The 25,658-nt window shown below is 33.0% G+C and overlaps 1 protein-coding gene across 1 annotated transcript in view; it reads left to right on the top strand.

Annotated features, from left to right (window-relative positions):
- The window catches only part of pard3ba (par-3 family cell polarity regulator beta a), a 250,801-nt gene that overhangs the window by 204,438 nt on the left and 20,705 nt on the right, over nt 1–25,658 (top strand). Inside the window, exons 20-21 of the mRNA XM_073842392.1 lie at nt 505–768; nt 10,732–10,840. Coding sequence (XP_073698493.1) covers nt 505–768; nt 10,732–10,840 — 373 coding nt within the window. The remainder of the gene's footprint in view (nt 1–504; nt 769–10,731; nt 10,841–25,658) is intronic.

Raw genomic sequence — 25,658 nt, 5'->3', positions numbered from 1 at the left:
TAATCTCACAGTGCTGACTATTTATCTCATAATTATGACATAGTTTGTCATTTTTAATGTTTAATCTAATAATGGTGACTTTTTATCTCATTAATATGACGTAGTATATAATTTCATAATGGTGACTTTTTATCTCATAATTATTTTGTATAATGTCAATTTTAACGTTTAATCTCATAATGGTGACTTTTTATCTCATAATTATGACGTAGTATGCCAATTTTGACATTTAATATCATAATGGTGACCTTTTATCTCAAAATTATGACTTGGTATGTCATAACTTTGACATTGTATTTCAGAATTTTGACATTTTATTTCATAATTAACACTTCAACTCTAGTCAGTACTTCTGTATATAAGACAAACATAACGAAAACGAAAGAAACACACTATTGTGCAATCCAAATGTTTTATAGAAACACATTCTTGTACATCAAACACTCTAAGCTTATGTCCTTATTCATCCAAGATATCCTGAAGTGCATGTTTTTAATTCTACAGGAGTGAAAGGAGCAGCCCTGCACCTGAACGCGCCATCTTCCCAGATGTTGAAGACGATGATCTGGATCCCAACTATGCTCGCATCAACAATTTTAGAGAACCCCCTGCCTCCAGCCACTCCCCCTATCCACCTGGAACTCCCACCCATACCTACTCTCAGCCTACAGGCCCCGCCCCCAACAGAGAGCCGCTCAATGAGGACGCGCTAGAGGGGCTTTATGCAAAAGTGAACAAGCAAAGAACCGCCCCTCCAAAGACTGACAGGTAAGAACTAATTTTTTGTACAATATTATTTTTCGACCGATGAAAAATATGCCACCAGGGTGGCTTTTGCACTGATGGCTTGGGCCCATCATCGCTGCTTGCAGCTTTAATTGCTGTTATTATTCAAACCGATTATTTCTATTATCTTCTGCTATGATAGAAGATAATATGATAGCCACTACTTGTTGAAACTGTTATCAAAATCAGAAAACATTTTGCTTTGGCACTCTACATGCAACATACCAAATATCCAGGCACGTCGGTAACGAACGCTTTGGCCTTTTAGTCGAATCAAGCTGAGGTATTGACAGACGGGTCTGTGAAGTCATTTGTGATTTACTGTGTAGCTGTACAGTCTGTATATACAGAGGGAATGTACGTCTCACTGGTGAGTTTTCAGTCCGGGTTGAGTGGTCTCAACGACCGAGAGCATTGATTTGTTGTCTGGCGGTAATTATGCGTGAGTGTTGCAGTGTCCGTGGGGACCGTGTTCATTCTTGCTCTCGTCCTACCATCGATTCGCACAAGATTATCTATGGTGCGCTGTGCTGTCCACCGAGCTCACAAGAGCTGTAATCCTATCACACAGACACACACACTTGCTCGGAGAAATACGTTTGGATGCTTCTATATTTCCGTTCTATACAAAAATACACCATGGTCTTCGGACAAGATACTATTGTTACTATAGTACTGCCACTGTAAAACCATGGTAAATGATTCAAACAGTGTAGAGACTTTGTTTAATTTGTTCTTTGATGAAACTGGTGACTAAAACCTGCTTATTTAGAACCTTTTAGAAGTCTTTTCCTCTTCTTTTTTGTTTTAATACCATAAACTGAATGACTTGTTTCTTATAATAATAAGAAGAAGAAGAAGAAGAAGAACTTATTTTATTTTAATAAGTTTTATATATTTGTTTACGGACACCTGCAAGACTTTTGAGATTGGAAAATTTTTGTTTTGTTTTTTATTTTATTTTATTTTATTTTGTTGAACTGAATTTAATTTATGCAATAAAATATGGAATATTTTGAAAACAATTAATTGTTTTATATTTGTTTACGGAACCCTGCAGGACTTTTGAGATTGGAAAATTATTTTATTATTTTATTTTATTATATATTTTTTTTAACTAAATTTAATTTATGCATTAGAATATGGAATATTCTGAAAATAATTCTTTGTTTTATATTCGTTTACGGACTTCTGCAGGACATTTGAGATTGGAAAATTATTTTATTTTTATAAAAAATCTTATTTTCATATCTACTACTACTATTTGCATTTTATTAGATTTTATTTTAGTTAAAACCGCATTATTAGTTTGTATTTTTTTGAAAAACAAATTATCCAAATGAAAATGTTACTACAGTACTGCTACTTTTATTTTGTTTTAATGTAGTTTAGTTTAACTATTGAGAGTGAGCACCAAAATAACAGAATTTTGGTAGCGTGTTGGGTCACCACATCACTAAAAACTCAGTGAACGTCCGACATGAAGGACTCATTCAAGTGCACTAGTGTGACAGTATGTTACACTGGCTGCTATCACAGAAAGTCTGAGAAATGTCTCGTCTGAAGTGGACCTCTGAATGAAAAACATGGCTCGTGAGTGTGTGTGCACCAGTCTTGATTTTCATGTCAGAGAGCAAATAAGAGAGAAAGATAGCGGGAAAGAGACGGTCAATTAACCACAAAGTAACAGCCAGACAGATCCGCGAAGCCCCCCTCCTCATCTCACTGTCTCGCTTTCTCCAAGTGCTGATGTCTCATCTACTTTAGCAGGGTCCTTAATTACCATTCTCTCACGCGTGTGTCGCCTGACTGCTCCTAACAGCCCTTTGTTCTTGCTGGCATTTTGTGCATAATAGATGTGACTAATAAATGTTAGTGCTGATCAAACATGGAAAATAGAGCCTCGCTTTCCTTGTTTAGGAGAGTTTGAGCGCCGCACAGCCATTTTTCAGCAGAAATGCTGACGAAGAGTCGGTGGCAGCCAACAAAGCTGGACACGGCTCTAGATATTTGGACAGCATCCAGCGCTGAGGAATGGGCTTAATCGAACTAATGGCCCACCAGCCGTGTACTGTGGCCAACTCCAATTCTTTGAAGAAACTTCTGTTTCTTAACGCCTTTCCTCCACTTCTGCGTGTTCTCCATCACGTTGGAGCAGTAAACACTGTTAAGATGGATCTGTAGCCATTTTGCTTGTACAGCTTACAGTGAAGTGAGTGCTTAATGCTTGCAAAAAAGGGTTAGAATATTGTCAAACTTTAGCATTTTTACCACCATGGTAAAATGGAATATTATTTATTTCTACAGGATCTCCATCATGCTATATTATTTTATTTTATTCTTAAATGTACCTATAATTAAAATACAATAATAATAAAACCTAAAAAATAGATATGGACAAATATGGATTTTTTTTTTATATCTATAATTGTTATATTATTTTCTATTTATGATATTATATATTGATATTATTCTGTATATGTTTTACATATAAAAAAATACAGATTTTAATTTTTTTTATGTTTATTAGTCAGTAGCCATGACTATATGACTATTAAATTTAAATTGAAAATAGTAGTAGTGTGGTGGTAATAATAAAAATAATAATACTTGATTGATTAAAATTTAGTTTAGAAATTTTGTAATAATAATAGTAGTGGTGGTGGTAATATGATTTATAATCATTATATTAATAATTTATTGTTATTGATAATAATAATAATTATTATTATTATAATTATTATCATTGTTATTATTTAAAAAAAAAAGTAGTAGTTGTAGTAGTATTTCAAATTAGGGATCGACCGATTATCCGCACCGATTTTTTACATTTTTATGGTTATCGGTATCTGTCCTTTTCAAAACCGATTTACCTAATTATTATTATTATTATTAAAAAAATAATAAGTAGTAGTAGTAGTTGTAGTAGTATTCCAAATTAGGGGTTGACTGATTATCGGCACCGATATTAAGCATTTTCATGGTTATTGGTCATTTTCAAAACCGATTTACCTAATAATTATTATTATTATTATTATTATTATTATTATTATTATTATTATTAAAAATAATAATAAGTAGTAGTAGTTGTAGTAGTGTTCCAAATTAGGGGTTGACCGATTATCTCCACCGATATTAAGCATTTTTATGGTTATCAGTCATTTTCAAAACCGATTTACCTAATAATAATAATCATTATTATTATTATTTAAAAAATAATAAAAAGTAGTAGTTGTAGCAGTATTCCAAATTAAGGGTCTACCAATTATTGGCACCAATTTTAAGCATTTTTATGGTTATCGGTCATTTTCAAAACCGATTTACCTAATTATTATTATTATTTAAAAAATGTTAATAATAATTAGTAGTTGTAGTTATAGTATTCCAAATTAGGGGTCGACTGATTATCGGCACCAATATTAAGCATTTTTATGGTTATCAATATTGGTTATTTTCAAAACCGATTTACTTAATTATCATTATTATAATTTTTTATTGTTAAAGATAATAATAATAATAATAATAATAAGTACTAGTTGTAGTTGTAGTTGTATCCCAAATTAGGGTTCTACCGATTATCAACCTGATATCGATATCAGTTATTTTCAAAACAGATTTGCTAATAAAATAATTAAAAAGTATTTAAAAAAAGTTTTTGTCATAGTCCTTGATATTCTTAATTTTGACATTCATTTTCATTTATTACACCAAACATTTATATCGGTTCAAAATATCGGTCATTTGTCTGCTTGATCAGTAATAATCGGTATCGACATCGGCTCTGAAAAACACATATCAGTTATTCTATTCCAAATAATAAAGCACAGTAGTTTGTAATAGTAACAATAACTGTAATAAAAATGGTATTTTGGCCTAAAATGGTGTATTTTTGTAAGTAAAAAAATAAAGTTTAACAATATGTTAACTATAATCCTGAATCACTTCAACTGTATTTTCAAGATGTTTATCCAATCAATCAAAAAAATGAATGAAAAGCTATTTGTATCTAATTTCCATGAGCATTTCCTGTGTTGATCTTGTGGCCACATGCATCTCTGACAGCCCTATCAAGACAGAGCAAGACTGCGTAATTGAACTGCGGACATATTCATTAAGACCTCAATGGCAGGTGTGTTTAGAAAAGGGTGTCATTTGTGATTACAGGCCTGTGTGGTGGCGTCCAGCTGGAAAAGATGGCAGCCTATTGTCAGATCTCATTATACAACTCATCCTGCAGAAATAAGATAGAGGTATAGAGATGAAATGAACGGGAAGCGGAGAGAAGTGCGTCACAGTTTCTAGCATTACCTGTGTGTCAATATCTATTCATTCATGGATTATTTGGCCGCTGTGTTGACAGCTTTACCGTCAGATTGTGGATTAATTCATCTGGCTACATTATCATATTGATTAGTTAGTCACAACTGATCCAAGACCTGTGTTCCTTGTCAGAGAGACCAGAAAATATATATATGTTTGTGTATATTTGTTTCATGAAACAACATACATAAATGATAATGTTCAATAAAAAGTTGTTTAAAATTGCAATTTGGTAAATTGAATAGTGTTGATCTGCTATTTTACAGTGACTCGAAAAACATGTCTTATCCTATCAGAATCTGGATCAAAAATATCAGTTTTTTTATATGTATATTAGAAGTATAAAATAATTTGCAGTTTGTTTCACCAAAACTATTGACACTGCACGCAACATTAATTTTATTGTCTTTTACAATGGCTTCAAACGTGCCTATTCACCTTGTTTGAATAAATTGTTTGAAATCAAAACAATATTTAAAAAAATGGAATAAAAGAACAGATTATCGCCACAGAAAATCTCGTATATCATTATATTGTTAAAAATAAATATTTTAAATGCTTATTTTATAATATATTTAACATATATTGATATTTTAAATATGAATATTTAAATAAAATCTTAAAAATGGTAGGTGGATCCTGTTGCAGAAGAGGAAAATGCAGGCACCCACATATGCAGAAAGAAAATAAAATAAAATACAAAAAATAAAATTATAAAAAAAAATAATAATATAAAATAATCACTACAGAATATTTCATATATTAATTAAAAGAATATTTTATTATATTTCTTATATATTTATAAATATTTAAAATGCATGTTTGAATATTGAATGTATGAATATTTGAATATTTAAATAAAATCTCAAAAATGGTAGGTAGATCCTTTTGCAGAAGAAAATCCACATCCAAGCACTCACATATGTAGAAATAAAATAAAATATAATAATCTAAATATATATATATATATATATATATATATATATATATATATATGTGTGTGTGTGTGTGTGTGTGTGTGTGTGTTCAATATTTTTATATATATATATATATATATATATATATATTCAAATTTGATCAAATAATAAAATTTAAAATTTAAATATATATATTTTAATAAAATCTCAAAAATGGTAGGTGGATCCTTTTGCAGAAGAAAATCACCATCCAGGCACTCACATATGTAGAAATAAATAAAGAAAATAAAAATGTTTTAAAAATATTAAAAAAATTAAATAATAAAATAAAATAAAATAAAAAATTCTTATCAGATTTGGTGTGAAGAGGGTGAGAAAACTGGTGAATGATTTAGACAAAATGGGACGGCAAAAATGACTTCTATTCATGACTGGAGCTCACACACGCTCAGTTAGCACTGCATTCTGTTGCTCAACACGAGCACTAATTAGCTTTACTCAGATGTAACATAAACGGCTAAATCACAGCAGGAAACAGCCACGGACTGTGATGATGATCTCAGCTTGCTCTGTTTGCCTAATTCTCGGTCTTAAAGAGGGAAAGGTAATATCTCCGGCTTTACCCGCTATCATAATACACTAAATGAACTGGCGATGACAGCCGCTCCTCAGTCGTTCTCTCATGTGTTTGTGTATGTGTGAGTCTAACCATCCACACAAATGTGTTTTGTTTTGTTTTTTTTAGTATTTTTTGCGTTTTATTGTCTTTCCTGTGTTTCTTTAGCCAGTCCCTCTAAAGCACTTGAGGTGGGCTCCAGTCCTGTAACTAATATGAAGATGATGCATACATGCTCGACGGGAGCTAATTAAACATTGATAGTGTTTCTCATTCAGAGGGTCATGTGGACTCTTAATCAAAATGGCAGCTCTAATTGCGTTCTGTGGGATTAGATAATGGATGCTGTTCCTGCTCCGCTTGTCCTCCTCCAGCTGCTGGAGTGCCATAGATCGCCGCCTCTAGTATTTTCAATTATTTCGGAGTTTGCAACATCTGTGGAGGAAGTTTATAGAAAGTTATACCTTTGTAGTTTACGTGAAACTAGATAAAAAAAAGTTCGTCAAGACAAACTTTAAGTTGGCTTGAGAAAGCTTTGCCTTAAAGTTTAAAGACGTTTTGAAAGCTTTAAGCAGTTTGATTAGTTTTTAAAGTTTAAAGATAGAAAAAGTTTGAAAAGATGTAAGTTTGATGGTTTTCAGTTTGAAATAGTTTGAAGTTTAAAGTAGTTTTAAAGCTTAAACAGATAGGGTACTCTGGGTGGTTGCTAAGGTGTTGCTATACGGTTGCTAAGGTACCCGGGGTGGTTGCTAAGGTGTTGCTATGCGGTTACTAAGGTACCCGGGGTGGTTGCTTAGGTGTTGCTATGCGGTTGCTAGAGTACCCGGGGTGGTTGCTATGCGGTTGCTATGTGGTTACTAGGGTACCCAGGGTGGTTACTAGCATGTTTCTAACATGTTGCTAACATGATTTTAGCATGACTAGCAAGTCGCTAACATGATTTTAGCATGATTAGCAAGTCGCTAGCATGATTTTAGCATGACTAGCAAGTCGCTAGCATGATTTTAGCATGATTAGCAAGTCACTAGCATGATTTTAACATGACTAGCAAGTCGCTAACATGATTTTAGCATGACTAGCAAAGTCGCTAGCATGATTTTATCATGATTAGCAAGTCGCTAGCATGATTTTAGCATGACTAGCAAGTCGCTAACATGATTTTAGCATGACTAGCAAAGTCGCTAGCATGATTTTAGCATGATTAGCAAATCGCTAGCATGATTTTAGCATGACTAGCAAGTCGCTAGCATGATTTTAGCATGATTAGCATTTTGTTAGGATGATTTAGATAGATAGATAGATAGATAGATAGATAGATAGATAATAACTTGCTAATGATGTTAGAAACACGTTAGCAACATGCTAATCATGCTAGAATCATGTTGCTAGCAGGATTAGCATGTTGCTAGCAACATGCTAATAATGTTAGAAACATGCTAGCAACTTGGTAATCATGCTGGAAGCATGCTAGCAAATGGCTAATCATGCTAGTAACTTGCTAATCTTGCTAACAACATGTTAGAAATGTGCTAACAACATGCTAGTAACTTGATATCTATCTATCAACGTTAAGCTTTTGAAACTACTTTAAACTTCTTTGAAATATTTCAGACTGAAATCTTTCAAACTTTTCAACCTTTCTGGTCCCGCTTTCTTAAGCCAACTTAAAGTTTGTCTTGACAAACTTTTTTTATCTAGTTAAATATGCAATAAAATAACTAGTGTATAATTTTAAGTGCATATTAAGATATGACATCAAAATATTTAAATAATTATTAATTTAATTGCAATTGTAATTATATCTGAATTTTTTATATGCAATTAAAATAATAAAATGTATTTATTTTATTGCATATTTATTTACATAATCTAAGGTTTTAAGTTTGTATTAAAGATGCATGCTGTTGAGAGCAATTTTTCCCCTATTTCTGTCTGGTTAAGTGGTGCTGTACTATTCAGTTGAAGTAAAAGTTGAAGCAGTTTAAATGTTGATTTTCTAATGCTAGTTCTGCTCTGAATCAATACATGCCCTCAGGTTACATGTGTGTTTATGGAGCTTACAGATGGAGAATTTAATGCACTGAATTTTACATCAAGTGCAGTTTATTTTAGTTGCATTTGATTTGGAAATCTGTCAAACAGAATTGCATATTAACTTATGCAGCAACTCAGACACTTGTTAAACGGTAGGATGAGACAGATTTACTGAAGTATAAATAATTACTGTTTTTGCTGTGGCCACTTATAGTTTGCTACTAAATTTCCCTTAGTTTTCATTCATATTTTGTTTACATTTTCTGATGGACTTCTGTTTTTTTTATAGGGATTGTAGTTCTATATCCTTATCTAATGACTTGGTATTAGAATCATTTTTGTTGCAATATTTTAATAATAATAATAATAATAATAATATTTTTATAAGAATATTTATTATATTATATCAGAATATTTATATATATTATATTAGTGTGTCATTTTAGTATGTTTAATGGAAATGAAAAATGTTGCTGAATAAGTGAAATTTTCTCATATTTTATTTTATTTATTTTATTTTAAATTGTTTTTACTATTTATTTTATAATAATATAAATATATTTTATTTTTTTCTATTTGCATGTTAACTAAAGTTTTAGCAGTTATGTTTAGATTTTTGTCATTTTATCAGTGTTTCTATTAAATATGTCTGTAGTTTTATTGTTTTTTTATCAATAAGAAATGTTGCTGAATAAGTGGAATTTCTCCATATCTTATTTTATTTATTATATTATATTTTATTTAATTCTATTTTATTTTAGTATTAATTTTATAATATTATAAATATGTATCTTTTTATTTTTTTATGTTTGCATTTTAACTCTAGTTAAAGTTTTACCAATTATATTGAGTAATTATATATTTTTTAATATGTCTGTAGTTTTTATTGTTTTTTAGTCATTTTAGTACGTTACACTAAATGAAAATGAGAAATGTTGCTAAATAAGTGGATTTTTTTCATATTTTATATGATTTATGTATTTTATTTCATTATATTATTTATTTTGTATTATAATTTTTTTTTTTTTTTTATATATATTTTCCATTTCCATGTTAACGCAAGTTAAAGTTTTGGCTTTTTTTTCTTCATGTTATTAGTGTTTTTTAAATATGTCTAGTTTTTATAGGTTTTTTGGCAGTTTTAGTCATTTTAGTACGTCAAACTACATGAAAATGAGAAATGTTGCTGAATAAGTGGAATTTCTTCATATTTTATTTGATTTATGTATTTTATTTCATTTTATTTCATTATATTATTTATTTTGTATTATAAATACATTTTTTTTAATTTTTTAAAATATATTTTTCATTTCGATGTTAACACTAGTTAAAGTTTTGGCAATTATGTTGAGTTTTTTTCATGTTATTAGTGTTAGTGTTAGTGTGTTTTTAAATATGCCTGTAGTTTTTATTTTATTTTTATTTTATTTCTTTTTTTTTTTTTTTTTTTGCCAGTTTTAGTTATTTTAGCATATGTTAAACAAAATGAAAATGAGAAATGTTGCTGAATAACTGGAATTTCTTCATATTTTATTTTATTTATGTATTTTATTTCATTTTATTTCATTATATTATTTATTATATTTTATATATTTTTTTAATTATATTTTATATTTATATATTTTTTTTATTATATTTTTATATTATTATTATTATTTATTATTTATTTTTTTTTTAATTTTTTTTTATAAATTTTACATTTCCATGTTAACGGTAGTTAAAGTTATGTATGAGTACTGTTATTAGTGTTTGTTTAATAAGTCTCTATTTTTTATATATAGAGTTTTTTGTCATTTTAGTACGTTAAACCAAATGAAAATGAGAAATGTTGCTAAATAAATGGAATTTTTTCATATTTTATTTATTATTATTATTATTATTATTATTATTATTATTATTATTATTATTTTTGATGATGATGGTGATGATGATTTTAGTTTTAGTTACCTGTAATAACCCTGATTATAATTACTGTAAGCTCATCATCACCCAGATGGATGAGTGTTTGAATGGAGAGCATCTCTGATCTGTCTTGTTTCTCCTTTCTGTATGTTACAGTAATGAAGACCGATTGCAGCAAATCAGGAATCAGCTTCAGCAGGTGAGACCGGCTCCATCCTACGATGACCTGACCGCCCGAAGACGACCGGAGTACGACCCGTCACGAGTGAGTGCCTGTGTGCTTTCTTGCCCTCTCTCTCTCTTTCTTTCTTTACTGTCAGACAGGAAGTGACAGACTGAGGTCTGGCTGCTTTCTCAGGCACAGATTCAAAGCTCAGATTATCGGGGTTCATCTCACGGTGTGTTTCGGGCCAGATCTAAAGTACTCAGACTAATCTGTTCATCTGCTTAGACTCAGCAGGGATCTGCTCTCTGCACAGCACTGTTTCCTGCCTACTGGAATAATTATTATAATGTGATCATTATAATTATGGATTTTTTTGTTTGTTTTTTTGTCTTTAATACTACAAAGCTAATGCCATATTTTGTGAACATCCCATAAAATTTCCACATGCAGGAAGTGACATAATTTGCACGCTTTCTACAGCATAATTGATTGATTGATTTATTAGTTTATTTTAACTACATTTATTAAGCTCAAGCATTCAACCCTATTAATAAAATTATTAGTAGATCAAACTAACATTTAGTGCTGTCAAATTGATTAATTACGGTGACATTTTAGTGTCACGCAAAAAAAAAATTTAAAGGTGAAATATTTTGAGAATAAAGTTGAAATGTTTCACGAATGAAGTTAAAATGTTTGGAGAATAAAGTCGAAATGTTTAGAAAATAAAGACGAAATGTTTGGAAAATAAAGACGAAATGTTTGGAAAATAAAGACGAAATGTTTGGAAAATAAAGACGAAATGTTTGGAAAATAAAGACGAAATGTTTGGAAAATAAAGACGAAATGTCTCGAGAATAAAGTTTAAATGTTTCGAGAATAAAGTCGCGATGTTTCGATAATAAAGTTACAGCAAGATTGATGAATGGATTTATTAGTATATTTTAACTACATTTATTAAGCTCAAGCATTCAACCATATTAATAAAATTATTAGTAGATCAAACAAATATTTAGTGCTGTCAAATTGATTAATTATGGTGATATTTTAGTGCCACGCTAAAAAAAAAGTGAAGGTGAAATATTTTGAGAATAAAGTTGAAATGTTTCAAGAATGAAGTTAAAATGTTTGGAGAATAAAGTCGAAATGTTTTGAGAATAAAGTCGAAACGTTTCGAGAATAAAATTGAAATGTTTTTTTTAGAATAAAGTTTAAATATTTAGAGAAAAAAAACTAAATGTTTCGAGAATAAAGTTTAAGTTATGGGGATAAAGTCTGAATATTTAGAGAATATTCTCAAAATATTTTCATTTTATTCTTGAAACATTTTGACTTTATTCTTGTAATTTCGAATTTATTTTCAAAATATTAGGATTTTAATCTCATAATCTTTTTTATATATATATCTTTAGTAACAGAGCTGCAAAATGTATTAAATTTCATTATAAATGAACAAATCCTATATTATTTTTGTCTGTTATGTAGTCCTTTCATTTCAGTCTTTGTCAGAAGATGTATTTTTATAAGTGTTTCAAACTCAGTTTTGTACGTTAAGTGCCGCTTTCAAAAGACGTTATTGTGTTCAAATGAAATAGTGTGCGTCTGTGAATTCCTTTGCAACTTTGAGAACTTTGAGCTGACTTACGAGTTGCTCTTTCAGCCTTTAATCATGTCCGTTTCTCTTCTGATCTACCCTGCAAACTATATCACAACCACTACTTTCCATACATCCCCACCTTTCTTTTTCAACCCCTTTGTGTTTTGTTTTTTTTTAGAGTAGTTTTGCTGTGAAATTGAAGGTCTGCGATATTCGCGGTATGCTCTGCACAAACCCAGATGTATTTTTGGATCCTGATGTTGTCTAGTTAGCATGTGTTCTCTAGGTAGTAGTTTGCGTGGGTGTGTGTGTGGGTTTGTGTGTTTGTCTGCGTCGCCCAGAGCTTTAAGTGATCTGACCCGTCCCTCGACATCCTGCACCTACACGCCGCACCCCCGGGCACACATGCAAATTCAGCTGCAGTAATCTTCCTAGCTTCCCGTCAGGTTTTTTTCATCCGTATGTCAACAGCACGTCTTCGTATCATCTTGGTCTTAATGTGCAAACCGACGGCTGTTTATCAGCAGAACTGACACGTCTTGCTTAATAAATAACTAAAATAGTATTAATAAATACCTTCTTGGATCATTAAGGAAGCAAGATATGCGCATCTCGCCGTCTGATCCGTGTGTTTGTCTCATTTGGTGGCCTCCTCCCACTGCATTATGGGAGTCTGTTATTCATGCTGATGTTTTGGGATGAGAGTTTCATTAGTGCTCACTTTTCAATCATAAATATACGACAGGCCACAAAGATTATGGATCTTTTAGCAATAGCTATAGCTATTTTAAATTTCTCTAGAGCTGATTTAGATAGAGTAACAAAACCTAAACATTAGACAAATGCATGTCTATTTTTAAAAAATGAATCATGAAAATTATATTTAAAGGAACTACTCAACTAAATTTAAGACCAGTTTTATTTTAACATTTTTATACACTGCTGTTCAAAATCAGTTGCTGTTTGGGATGAGTAAGATTTTAATATTTTTAAAAGAGGATTCTTACGCTCATCAAGGCTGCTTTTATTTGATCAAAAATCCAGAAAAATCTGTAATATTGTGAAATATTATTTAAATTTTAAATAACAGTTTTCTATGTAAATATATATTAAAATGTAATTTATTCCTGTGATGAAAAGCTGAATTTTCAGCATCATTACTTTAGTCTTCAATGCCACATGATCCTTCAGAAAACAATATAAACTACCATTTAAAAGTTTCTGGTTAGTATATTATTTTAAAAGAAATTAATACTTCTATTTACCAAGTATGTGTTAAATTGATAAAAAGTGATAGCACTTATACTGTTGAAAAATATGTTTATTTTGAATAAATGCTGTTCTTTTTAACTTTTTATTTATCAATGAATCCTAAAAATGAATCACAGGTTTCAAAAAATACAAAATAACATTGATAATAAATCTGTATATTAGAAAGATTTCTGAAGGATCATGTGACACTGAAGATTGTAATAAGAGAGTAATGATGCTGAAAATTTAGCTTTGCATCACAGGAAAAAATTATATTTTAAACTATATATTAAAATAGAAAAGCATTTTTTTAAACCGTAATAATATTTTACAATGTTACTGTTTTTGTCTGAATTTTTGATAAAGTAAATGCAGCCTTGATGAGCATGAGAGAAAACAAAGCAAACAAAAAAACAATATAAATCTTACTGATCCCAAACTTTTAAGTGGCAATGTATTTAGTATTATATTATTTATAAATCTTTTTATTTTCTCTTTTATTTTCACTCTTTTTTTTAATTAATTTTTCTATTTTATTTTTTACAATTTTCTGGACATTATTTTATAGTTCTATATAGCTATATTTATTTTTTATTTTAGTCTTAGTTTTAATAATTTTAGTACTTAAAGTTACTTATTTATCTCTTCTAGGGTTAGTTGCAAGACAACTTTTATAAAAAATTTTTTATCTAATATTTATATTTTAATTTAGCTTTATTTCAATTACCAAAAACTATTTTAAATGTTTTTAGCTTGTTTTAATAACAATACTGTTTTTTGTGTGTGTGTATGTCCATGCAATTAAAGTTGGGGTCCAGTGTTGTTTAGACCACCAGTGTCTTTCAAAATATCTTCTTTTGTGTTTCACAAAAAGTCATGGAGGTTTGTAGTGGCAGTGTTAAATGGTTAAATGTTAATTTTTGGCTGAATTATATCTTTTTGTGTTATAAACTAGTATTGAAAACACAGTTTTTGCACTCTCTTGGCACCTTGCATAAAAATAAAATAATAAATGATAAATGGGGCATCCAACATGATGATATGAAAACGAGACCATGTGAGACATTAGATTTATTATGCATGAAAGACAGCAAGAAAATAGAATAAAAACCTGCTGAAACAGTAGGAGAGGAAGGAGAAAAAGCAAGACACAACCCCAGAAATGAGAAAATTGTACAGTTTCGCACAAATCCCTCCTAGAAATCACAAGGTTCGAAAATGGCAAGGGTGACAGTCAGCCATTCTCTTCTGGGCCACTTTGAAACAAAAACTCAATCTAAATTGGAACCGAGGCTTTTTTTTTTCAGGAGCACTTATCGGATCCCTGAACTCTGTCATTTCGCTGCCCGAAGCCACGCTCGCATCCACCCAGATGTCCAGCACTTCATTTTCCAGAGATTGAAGGTTGTGTCCAGGGCTAAGCAAAGTTTACAATTATAGTTTATATGATTACATACATCTGCTGGAAAAGCTAGCTTCATTGAGACTTTCCAGGAACGACTGAGTGAGAAAATAGAAGCTCTGGTGCTGGAAGGAAAGTGACGTACTCAGTGTTTGATGTTTGTTGCATTAAATACTTTTAGTTTGAATTTTGCTAAATGGTTATAGGTTAGAGTTGATGTTAATAGTTTTGCAATTTAGTGCATGTGGTTTTGATGCACTGTAGCAAATTAACAATATAATCATTAATAACAGTTTTACTAGTAGATAATATTGTATTCTTTTTATTTGTTTTAAACTTGTCATTGCAAATCCGTATGAATAATGTTACGTTACATACACTACCAGTCAAAAGTTTTTGAACAGTAAGATTTTTAATGTTTTTTAAAGAAGTGCTCACCAAGCCTGCATTTATTTATACAGCAAAAGCAGTAATATTGTGAAATATTTTTGCTATTTAAAATAATAATTAAAATTTAATATATTTTAAAATGTAATTTTTTCCTGTGATCAAAGCTGAAATTTTAGCATTATTACTCCAGTCTTTAGTGCAGCTTTAAATTGATCAACAGTGATGATAAAGGCATTTATAATGTTACAAAAGATTTATATTACAGATAAATGCTGTTCTTCTGAACTTTCTATTCATAAAAGAAACCTGAAAAAAATCTATCCAGCTGTATAACATAATAATAATAATAATAATGTTTTTTGAGCAGCAAATATTAGAGTGATATCTGAAGAATCATGTGACTGGAGTAATTATCTCAAAAATTCAGCTTTAAAATCATAGGAATAAATGGCATTTTCAAATATATTCAAATAGAAAACAGTTATTTTAAATAGTAAAAATATTCCAAAATTATTGTTGTTGCTGTTCTTTGGGTCAAATAAATGCAGGCTTGGTGAGCAGAAGGTACTTCTTTAAAAAACATAAAAAATCTTATTGACCAATAGTGTAAATCGACTCTTATTTAGGCCAATTTAAACTGTATTTATTTATAGTCGAATTAGACTTTGCCCTGTTTACTAAAAAAATCCTTAGAAAATCATCCACTTCCATGAAGTATTGCAAATGTTGTAATCAATTAATTAGTCTTTTTTGCATATTTTAGATTATTGTGACATTTTGGATTGTAAAATAAAGTACTGTTCAAAAGTCTGAGATCAGGAAGATTTTCTTTTTATAAAAAGTTGATGCTTTTATTCTGCAAGGATGAGTCAAATTGATTAACAGTGACAGTAAATAGAAAACATTTACATTATTTTAAATTGCATTAATATTTTATAATTTACATTTAAATAGTTTTTTACTGTATTTTTGATCAAATAAATGCAGCCTTGGTGCATAAAAGAGTTTCCTATTGAATAATTGTTTTTTATTATCATTTGCAATGCTTTGAATTGAAGTGAAAAACCCAGTCTAGTACCTTTATCTCTGTCGATTTGCTCATACTCTTTCGCATTCGTAATGTCATGATTTATCTTGGAGCCACTTTTAATGCTGACTATAAAAGAGCAGCCCTAGTTTAGGGGTTTAAAAATGTCAGTGCAATACATGAAGTCATTTCTTCATTGAGAAGTGGCAGATCACTCAGAAATAGATGAATGAATATGTGAAATGAATAGAAGAAAGACGAATGGTTGCTGTCGGAACAACAGAAGAAATGGAGAAGGACGTTCAGGCCAACATAAGGACTAGCATGTGGCGTAGATGCACGCGCACACACATACACACACGCAAACACAGCAGGGACTGCGGGGTATGATTCATTAACAACAGAAGAATTTAATTGGATTACAGACTGGTTTTCACAGACCTTGAGTCTGTGTGTGTGTGTGTGTGTGTGTGTGTGTGTGTGTGTGTGTGTGTGTGTGTGTGTGTGTGTGTGTGTGTGTGTGTGTGTCTGTACTGCAGAACTCATCTATGATCTCATACTCGCACAAGTAGGAGCATTTTGACCATTGCTGGAATATTATTAATTCATCATTGTATTGGTGCAAGCATGGCCACCTATTAACGCCCTCAAACGTCCAAGAAAACACCCATAATGCTACCCACAGCCAATCCAGAGTGAAATGAGAAAAGCAGCTTGCAGTGACAGAGAGGAAACAGGACAGATGCAGAGAACGAAAGAAAAGAGACAGAAGGAGAGAGCGAGAAGATGGAAAATTAAGACGGTTGTCAGTCTGATTGTTATCCTCTCTTCCTCGCAACAGAACAGCTTGAGACGAGCATCCTGGCCCTGTCAGGTCTAATTAAGCCAGCATCTGCATCTCCAAAAGCACGCGCCCTCTTGATGGGCAGCCGTGACGGCCAAGTGCAAAAAGATTGAGTGACAGCGACTAGGTGGCTCTCTCTGCAGAACGCACAAATAATCCCAAATCCTTAAACCAGGTGCCTGGCATGTCAAAACATATCAACAGGAGCTTGCAGAGACAGATTAAGAGTGAAAGCAAGCAAGAAAGGCAGGGATGGACAGGGAACAACAGGCCTTGACTCATCTTTGCTCCAGCAAGCAGGTCACTTCTTCTCCGGGAGGTCAAACGCGAGTGTTGCAGGAAGACCAACTCATATTACAAAGCCGTAGCCTTTGTTTGAGAGCAGGAAACGGTGGTAGGGAATCTGAATGAAGCCACTAAAACAAAAAGGAAAAACAGGTGGGAGGGAGCAATCGAGGGACCTCAGGGGAGAAATGAGCAAGGACAGAATAATAACCATGTTCGTGATTCTTTATTGGGACTTAAAAATGTTTTGCACTTTGGTGGCGGGTTATGGCAATTTAGGAGTAAGCATTAACTGTAAACAGTGAGTCATAAAAAGCTTTTAATACAGTTTTGACTTCCCAAACGTTTTCTGCATTTTCCTTTTTATGCAGTTAGACTTTTTATGGTTGGCCTGTGTATTAGTGGTGGGATTTTACTGTGAATCTTTCTGCAGTTCACATTTTTACACCTGTGACTCGTGATTCATTCATTCACCCGATTTGTTCAAATACACTGAATCATTCAAGAATGAAATGTGTCTTCAAGAAGGTGTCACTGAATCACTCAACCTATTTGCTTAAAACACAAACATTCAAGATGAAGTAATGTTTTTATGAGTGAGTCATTAAATCACTCACCTAACTCACTCAGGAACTAATTTAATGAATCACTCGACCGATTCATTTTGAAATACGGATTCATTCAGGAATGGATTAATTGAATCACTCAACAGATTTGCTCAAATACACTGAATCACTCAGGAATTCTGACAACCAAGTCTTAAAGAGTCACCAAGTCACTCATTCTATTGATGCAAGTGATGTTTTTATGAGTGAGTCATTGAATCACTCACCTAACTCACTCAGGAACTTATTTTATGAATCACTCAACTAATTCATTCCAAAACACTAGCTCACTCAGAAACTAATTTATTGAATCACTCACCTGATTCATTCTAAAATACGGATTCATTCAGGAATGGATTCATTGACTCACTCAACAGATTTGCTTAAATACACTGAATCCTATAGAACTGAAACAAATCTTTAAGAGTGTGTCAACAAATCACTCATTCTATTTGCAAGTGATGTTTTTATGAGTGAGTCATTGAATCACTCACCTAACTCACTCAGGAACTTATTTTATGAATCACTCAACTAATTCATTCCAAAACACTAGCTCACTCAGAAACTAATTTATTGAATCACTCACCTGATTCATTCTAAAATACAGATTCATTCAGGAATGGATTAATTAAATCACTCAGCAGATTTGTTCAAATACACTGAATCATTCAGGAATTAAACAAGTCTTAAAGAGTGAGTCACTAAATCACCCATTCTATTTGCAAGTGATGTTTTTATGAGTGAGTCATTGAACCACGCACCTAATTTACTCTTTTACTATTTTATAAATCACTCCACCGATTCATTCTAACATACAGATTTATTGAATCTCTCAACAGATTTATTCAGAATAAACTGAATAATTCAGGAATTAAACAAGTCTTTAAGAAATTATTCTAAAACAAAGTCATTCATGAATAAAGCAGGTAATGTGTTTTGAGTGAGTCACTGAATCACTCACCTGATTAATTTTAAAATGCGGATTCATTCATTTAACAGATTTGCTCAAATACTCTGAATCATTCAGGAATGAAACAAGAGTGAGTAACTTAATCACTCATTCTATTTGCTAAAAAAACGGAGTCGTTTAGGAATGAAGCAAGTGATGGAATGAATTATACAGGACTGAAGCACTTACCTTTATCATTTTAAAACACAAACTTACTCATGAACTAATTAAATTAAACACTCAACACGATTCATTCTAAAATACGAATTAATTCAGGAACGAATTCATTGATAGCACAAAAACTCATTCAGGAATGAAGCAACTACCAAAAACACACTAGCAATCACCTATTAATGCACTAGAAATCACCAAGAATATGCAAACAATGAGCGGAATTTAGCAACCATCTGCAACACCCTATTCACACCCTGGCAACCACCTAAGCATGACTGATTCACTGAATCATTTAATTGATTCATTCTACAGCACTTTCTCATTCTACAGCTTTCTATGGAACTAATGTTTTAGTGTTCCAATCAAAGAAAATGTAGATGTAGATGTTGAAGAAATGACCAAAACACCCAATTGTGCAATTTTCCAGTCAAATTCCATGTGTACTGTATGTCATACATACAGTGGGTCACACAGCACACGAGTACTAGATAGCAAAAGCAGCTCTCTTTCAGTGGGTTGAGCTTCATACATGAGGAGGTCATGACCAGCCTCCTACTGCCTTGTGTCTAAATTACCCTCTCAAAATGGTTCCACCATCTGCTGCTAACAAGCCTGGGCTGTCTGGGCGGCATGGTCATGGCTTCTCAGGGCACGTTAGAGGGCACTGGGCCATGACAGCACTGCATCAAAGACCAGAATACCACACACACCACGGCCATGGAGACTCTAGGGAGAGAATCAACAAGTGAGCATGTTAAGACGTGTTTGTTTTAGCGCTGGAGTATGGTGACGGCTTTGTGGAAACTTTGACAAATGTAACCCGTCTAATTTGCAGTGTCTTTAAAGAGTGATGTGAACCAAAGCGTTGCCAACTGAATGAATCCTACCTAAACCAAACTAAACCAAGATATTGTGTTCATTACATGATTCGTTCAAATAAACACTTACTACATCAGGGGCTGTGAAATTCTGTAATCTACAAGCAGCTTCACAGTATGTTTAGAGAACTTGTTTTTTAACACAGGAAATTGAAGTAGAATTGCAGGAATTATGTGCAGTTTGGAAAAATTAAGTGGGTAATGGCATTGTCTTGGTGAAACTTCAAACAGGTCTATCTCTCTGTAACGACTATAAAACTTTAAAACTTTTTAAACTTGTTTAAACTTTTTAATTTGATCCCCTATGCCATTCAAGATGTTCATGTCTTTCTTTCCTCAGTCGAAAAGAAATGAAGGTTTTTAAGGAAAACATTCCAGGATGGTGGACTTCAATGGAGATTAATGAGTTGAAGGTCCAAATTGCAGTTTCATTGCAGCTTCAAGGGGCTCTACATGATCACACAGCATTTCATTTTCTAAAAAAAAAATCAAAATGTATATACGTTTTAACCACAAATGCTTGTCTTGCACTGGCTTTGCGATGCACATCTATGATCTCAAGCATTACGAAGTAATATTGGAAAAGCCATGCCAATTCTTTGTCTGGGTTGTGTTTGAAAAGGTAGGGTAGGGCGAGAAACTCCATCTCATTTTCTCCTCCAACTTCGTCTGAAATTGTCTGAAATGTGGTTTTACCGTTTACTAAAAGCATTTTGATTTTTTTTTTAGAAAATGACCAATCGTTTCACTAGATAAGACCATTATTCCTCGGCTGGGATCATGTAGAACCCATTGAAGCTGCATTGAAACTGCAATTTGGACCTTCAACCCATTGACCACCATTGAAGTCTACTTTATGGAGAAAATCCTAGTGTGTTTTCTTCAAAAACTGTGACTGAAGAAAGAAAGACATGAACATCTTGGATGGCATAAGGCTGAGTAAACTCAAGAAAAAATTTCAAATTGCAATTTATGCATCCCATCTTGCAAGCACAATGCAATTCAAATCCAGGAACTGAATGCAGTGAGCTGGAGGAAGAAGCTGTAGTTTTTTTGTATTTGAGAAACTGTGCTCTAATGAAGTGCATGTCTTATTTTTTAATGAAGTGCCAGGCTGTTTTACTTGCTTTTATACCCATGGTGTGTCTGGTGAAGTTTCAGCTACACACAAACACACACACTCAAGTGACGAAGCACAGCTGAGGTTTCAGGGACATTGCTCACAGCTTGAGTTTCTTGTGGCAAACGCTGAGCAGTTTGTGTTTGTTGAGACGTGTGCTAAGCTTGAGTCCTGTTGGAGTCCAGCCGCAAAACTTCAATCCAGACGGCCAATTCCCTCTGGAATAGAGTTTGACTCTGAGCCCGAATCAATGGAATCTCATTACCAAAAAGTAATGATGAAGAACAAAAGTTACTGAGGACTTCAAATTGGCTCCTGTCAAGCATGTGGTAAACCTGCCAGGTTTGCATGGAATGTGTGTACATCCAATATGCGTATAATAAGTATAAGGTTATGGTCAGTATGATTTTTTTTTAAGAAAAAAAAATTATTTTGCAAGTACGCATTTGCTTTAGATCGGAAATTTGGAGCACGAATCCCAAATCATTTAATTCAGATCGGAACTTCGGAGCGGGTTTGCAAATCTTTCGCTTTAGATCGGAACTTCAGATCACAAATCATTTAATTCAGATTGGAACTTTAGAGCCAGTTTGCGAATCTTTCGTATTAGATCGGAACTTCGGAGTGCAGATCACAAATCATTCGATTCGAATCGGAACTTTGGAGCAGATTTGCAAATCATTTGCTTTAGATCAGAACTTTGGATCACAAATCATTTGATTCAGATTGGAATTTCGGAGCGGGTTCGTGAATCTTTAGCTTTAAAACAGAACTTCGGAGCACAGATCACAAATCATTTGATTCAGATCGGAACTTCAGAGTGGGTTCATGAATCTTTAGCTTTAGATCGGAACTTAGGAGCGCATATCATGAATCATTTGATTCAGATCGGAACTTCGAAGCGAGTTTGTGAATCTTTTGCTTTTGGTCGGAACTTTGGAATGCGGATCGTGAATCATTTGATTCAGAATGGGACTTCGGAGCAGGTTCGTGAATCTTTAGCTTTAGATCGGAACTTCGGAGCGCGGATCATGAATCATTTGATTCAGATTGGAACTTCGAAGCGAGTTCATGAATCTTTTGCTTTGGGTCGGAACTTTGGAATGTGGATCGTAAATCATTTGATTCAGAATGGGACTTTGGAGCAGGTTCGCAAATCTTTAGTTGTAGATCGGAACTGCGGAGCACAGATCACGAATCATTTGATTCAGATCGGAACTTCTGAGTGTGGATCACAAATCATTTGATTCAGATCGGAACTTCGGAGATGGTTGGTGAATCTTTAACTTTAGATCGGAACTTTGGAGCGTGTATCATGAATCATTTGATTTAGAACGGAACTTCGAAGCGGGTTCGTGAACCTTTTGCTTTAGATTAGAACTTTGGAATGCGGATCGTGAATCATTTGATTCAGAACAGAACTTCAGAAGGGGTTTGTGAATCTTTTGCTTTATATCAGAGCTTTGGAGCGCAGATGACAAATCATTTGATTCAGATTGGGACTTTCATTGATCACCTTTTTTTTTTTAACAGTTGAAAACATCAAGCCATTAAGGTAGTACAGTTATAAAAACAAAGAAAAGAAAAAGAAAGATACTTCGCATGTGCATCACTTTTTTTTGCCATTTTTATTTATCTATTCTCTTTTTTAGAATTTGCAATAGAAGACATAAGTGAGATCTCTGATTGAAGTCCAAAAACGTAGTGCTTGAAAAGTCATTGAAAGTCCTGGAATTTCATTTTACAGTATCTGTATGAACCCTCATAAATATATGGATGCAATATGTTTTTTGGCCTTTTATACATCATATATTATTTAATTTTTATGTGTAACTTTGCTTAAACATCTTTGCTTCATTTTTTGTAGTATAAAAAGTCCCAGTGAGCTCCAGGTGACCTTGCCCTTCATGCTGTACATGTGCGTCTCTGTGATTAATCAAACTCCTCAAACACATCCGTCTAATCTCCCTGCATCTGTACGCATGAGTGGCATATGCCTATTTGTAAACGTTTGCACGTTTGTTGTGGCGAGTGTTTGCCGTCTCAGTCGAGTTCGCCGGCGTAACGTGCACATTTCTCGGCTTCTCAGCATTCACAGCAGAGCACGAGTCCTTCATCTGTCCACATGGCCGTTTTGATCTGATAACAGGACCGCAAAGACTCAACTGGTTTTTGGCAGCCTGGTTGCCATGGTGCCCCAGTGTCCCTCTTTGGTGAGGTTTAGCAGGGTTGAGCAGGTTTTGTTGATCCTTTTTGACCCCACAGGGTAAAAACTCGCCCGGACCACCAAGCCTGCCATGGCAAAGTTTCAAATTCTCTCCCTCAATTGGAGTCAAGCATCTGGCAGCAGGCCCACGTCTTGTCCTTTCTGCCTAAAATGCTAATTACCCTGCGAAGATCAATCGCCTGTGCCCGAGATAACATCTGTGGGCAGTGAAGAGAAACACGTGGGTAATGTGGAGGATCCAAATATCGCTGGAGTCTCTGGTGTTTTGTAATAACCGGCCCCATGGAAGCGTTTGATTGCTTAAAGGGGACATCGGATGCTAAATTCACTTTTACATGGTGTTTGCATATAAATGTATCTTAGCAGTGTGTGAACACAAACACCCTACAATGATAAAAATAACTCATTTTTTAATCCTCAAAAAACCTAAACAGTCTCATTCATCAAACCGTTTTAATTTTCTGAGTAGTGGGATGTCATACTGCTCAAGCCTGACTGCAGACTGTCCCGTATTAGCATATATCCGACAACAATCGGTCTCAATCGATCTCGTAAGCAATGCAGGTGTTTTGTAGTTTTAGATGTAAAAGTCAATTACAAAAGTCTTCATTTTCTCCCGAAAATGAGAAAATCTGAGCTACTGAGGATGCAGTGGATTAGTTTTGTTTTTGATGGTAACGCGACACCAAATACACAAAAATCGAAAGAGGGGTGGGGCGAACAGTAGCTCATTATCATTTAAAGAGACATGCACTGAAACAGGTTGCTTTAAACAGAGCTGTTTTTGATGAGGTACAAAGGTGTTGTTTTACATGACCATTAAGGAATTTTAACCAAAGTATGTTACAGACATTTCATGAAGACCCTGAGGAATACCAGCTCATAGGCATCCAATGTCACCTTTAAAGAATACACACATTTGTTTCAGATTTGTTAATAGGATTATGAATTAGTACAGATAGATATGTAAAGTGCAGCTTGAGACTGAGAAATTGTAATTTTTTAGTTGCAAGTAACTGTTGCATTTGTTTATGTACTTTTACATCATTTTCAATGCAATTTATCAAGAATATCTCTTTTGTTTGTTACTATGTTTTCATCTCAGAAGACCCTTCAATGGCTTTCAAAAATTCAGTTCTGTGACTTATTCCGTGATTTATTTTAGTATTATTTATATATTAGTTTTTATTAATGATATTGTTTTATTTTTATATTTTTGAGTTTTAATTGTAGTTTTAGTAATTTATGGTTTAATTTTTTAAACATTTCTATATAGTTTCAGTTTATTTTTAGTCAATTAGTCAATATTTCTAACCGAAGGTTCTTGGGCACCTATTCCGTATCCGTTAGTTGTCGTCTTCTTCTTCTGCTTTTGCTTCTTCTGTTGCTCTGGGAGTCTATGTCTGCCCATAGAACCGCCTGCGGGAAAGTTATGAAATTTGGCACACAAATAGAAGACAATCTCAATATTAACCATAGCAAACTTGGAGTCTCTGTCTAAAACTCTTTGGTTCCGCCAATAGGCCAAATTTGCACTCATACTCATTTTAAACCGTAAGGTCTAGAAGCAACATGTTTTTCTTTCTCTGTTTCTGTGGCTCATGCCAACACATACCAAAATTTTAATTTCTATGGGTCAAGACTTTTTCACAATTTTGAATCTTGCAAAAAAATCGACTTTTTCGAACTCGTCCTAGCCAGTATGTCAGATTTTTCAGCAAAATTGGCTCAGATCATCTTCATGCAATGCTGGTCAAAGGTTATCAAAAGCTTTTTGATACACCAAACCAGTTTCGTAAAGCCTGTTAACGAATTTGATGAAACTTGTGCAAAAATGGACATGATGCAATATCTTTGCAATGCTTTAGTGGATTCAAACCAAACTTGCTACATGTTATACCTAGTACGACAAGAGCGAACATTAGTCGTTTTGGCACAGCGCCACCTACTGGTAAAAAAAAGTAAATTCTTGTTTATAATTTCTGACCAGTTTGACTGAAAATAATAAGAGTGATCTCATTAGATTCCAAAGTTTTTAGAGCTACCATAATGCAGTTATTATTTCAGCTTTATTTCAAATAGTTTTAGTTAACAATAACCACACCGATCAACTGATTCTTCTTTAGAAGCACTCAAGTTTTCATTTTTGTAGCAGACTGATAGAAACC

The sequence above is a fragment of the Garra rufa genome, chromosome 6 (genome assembly GCF_049309525.1).
Source record: "Garra rufa chromosome 6, GarRuf1.0, whole genome shotgun sequence".
NCBI lineage: Eukaryota > Metazoa > Chordata > Actinopteri > Cypriniformes > Cyprinidae > Garra > Garra rufa.
Note: the sequence above shows the minus strand (reverse complement) of the source record. Positions and strands in the feature narration are given on the sequence as shown.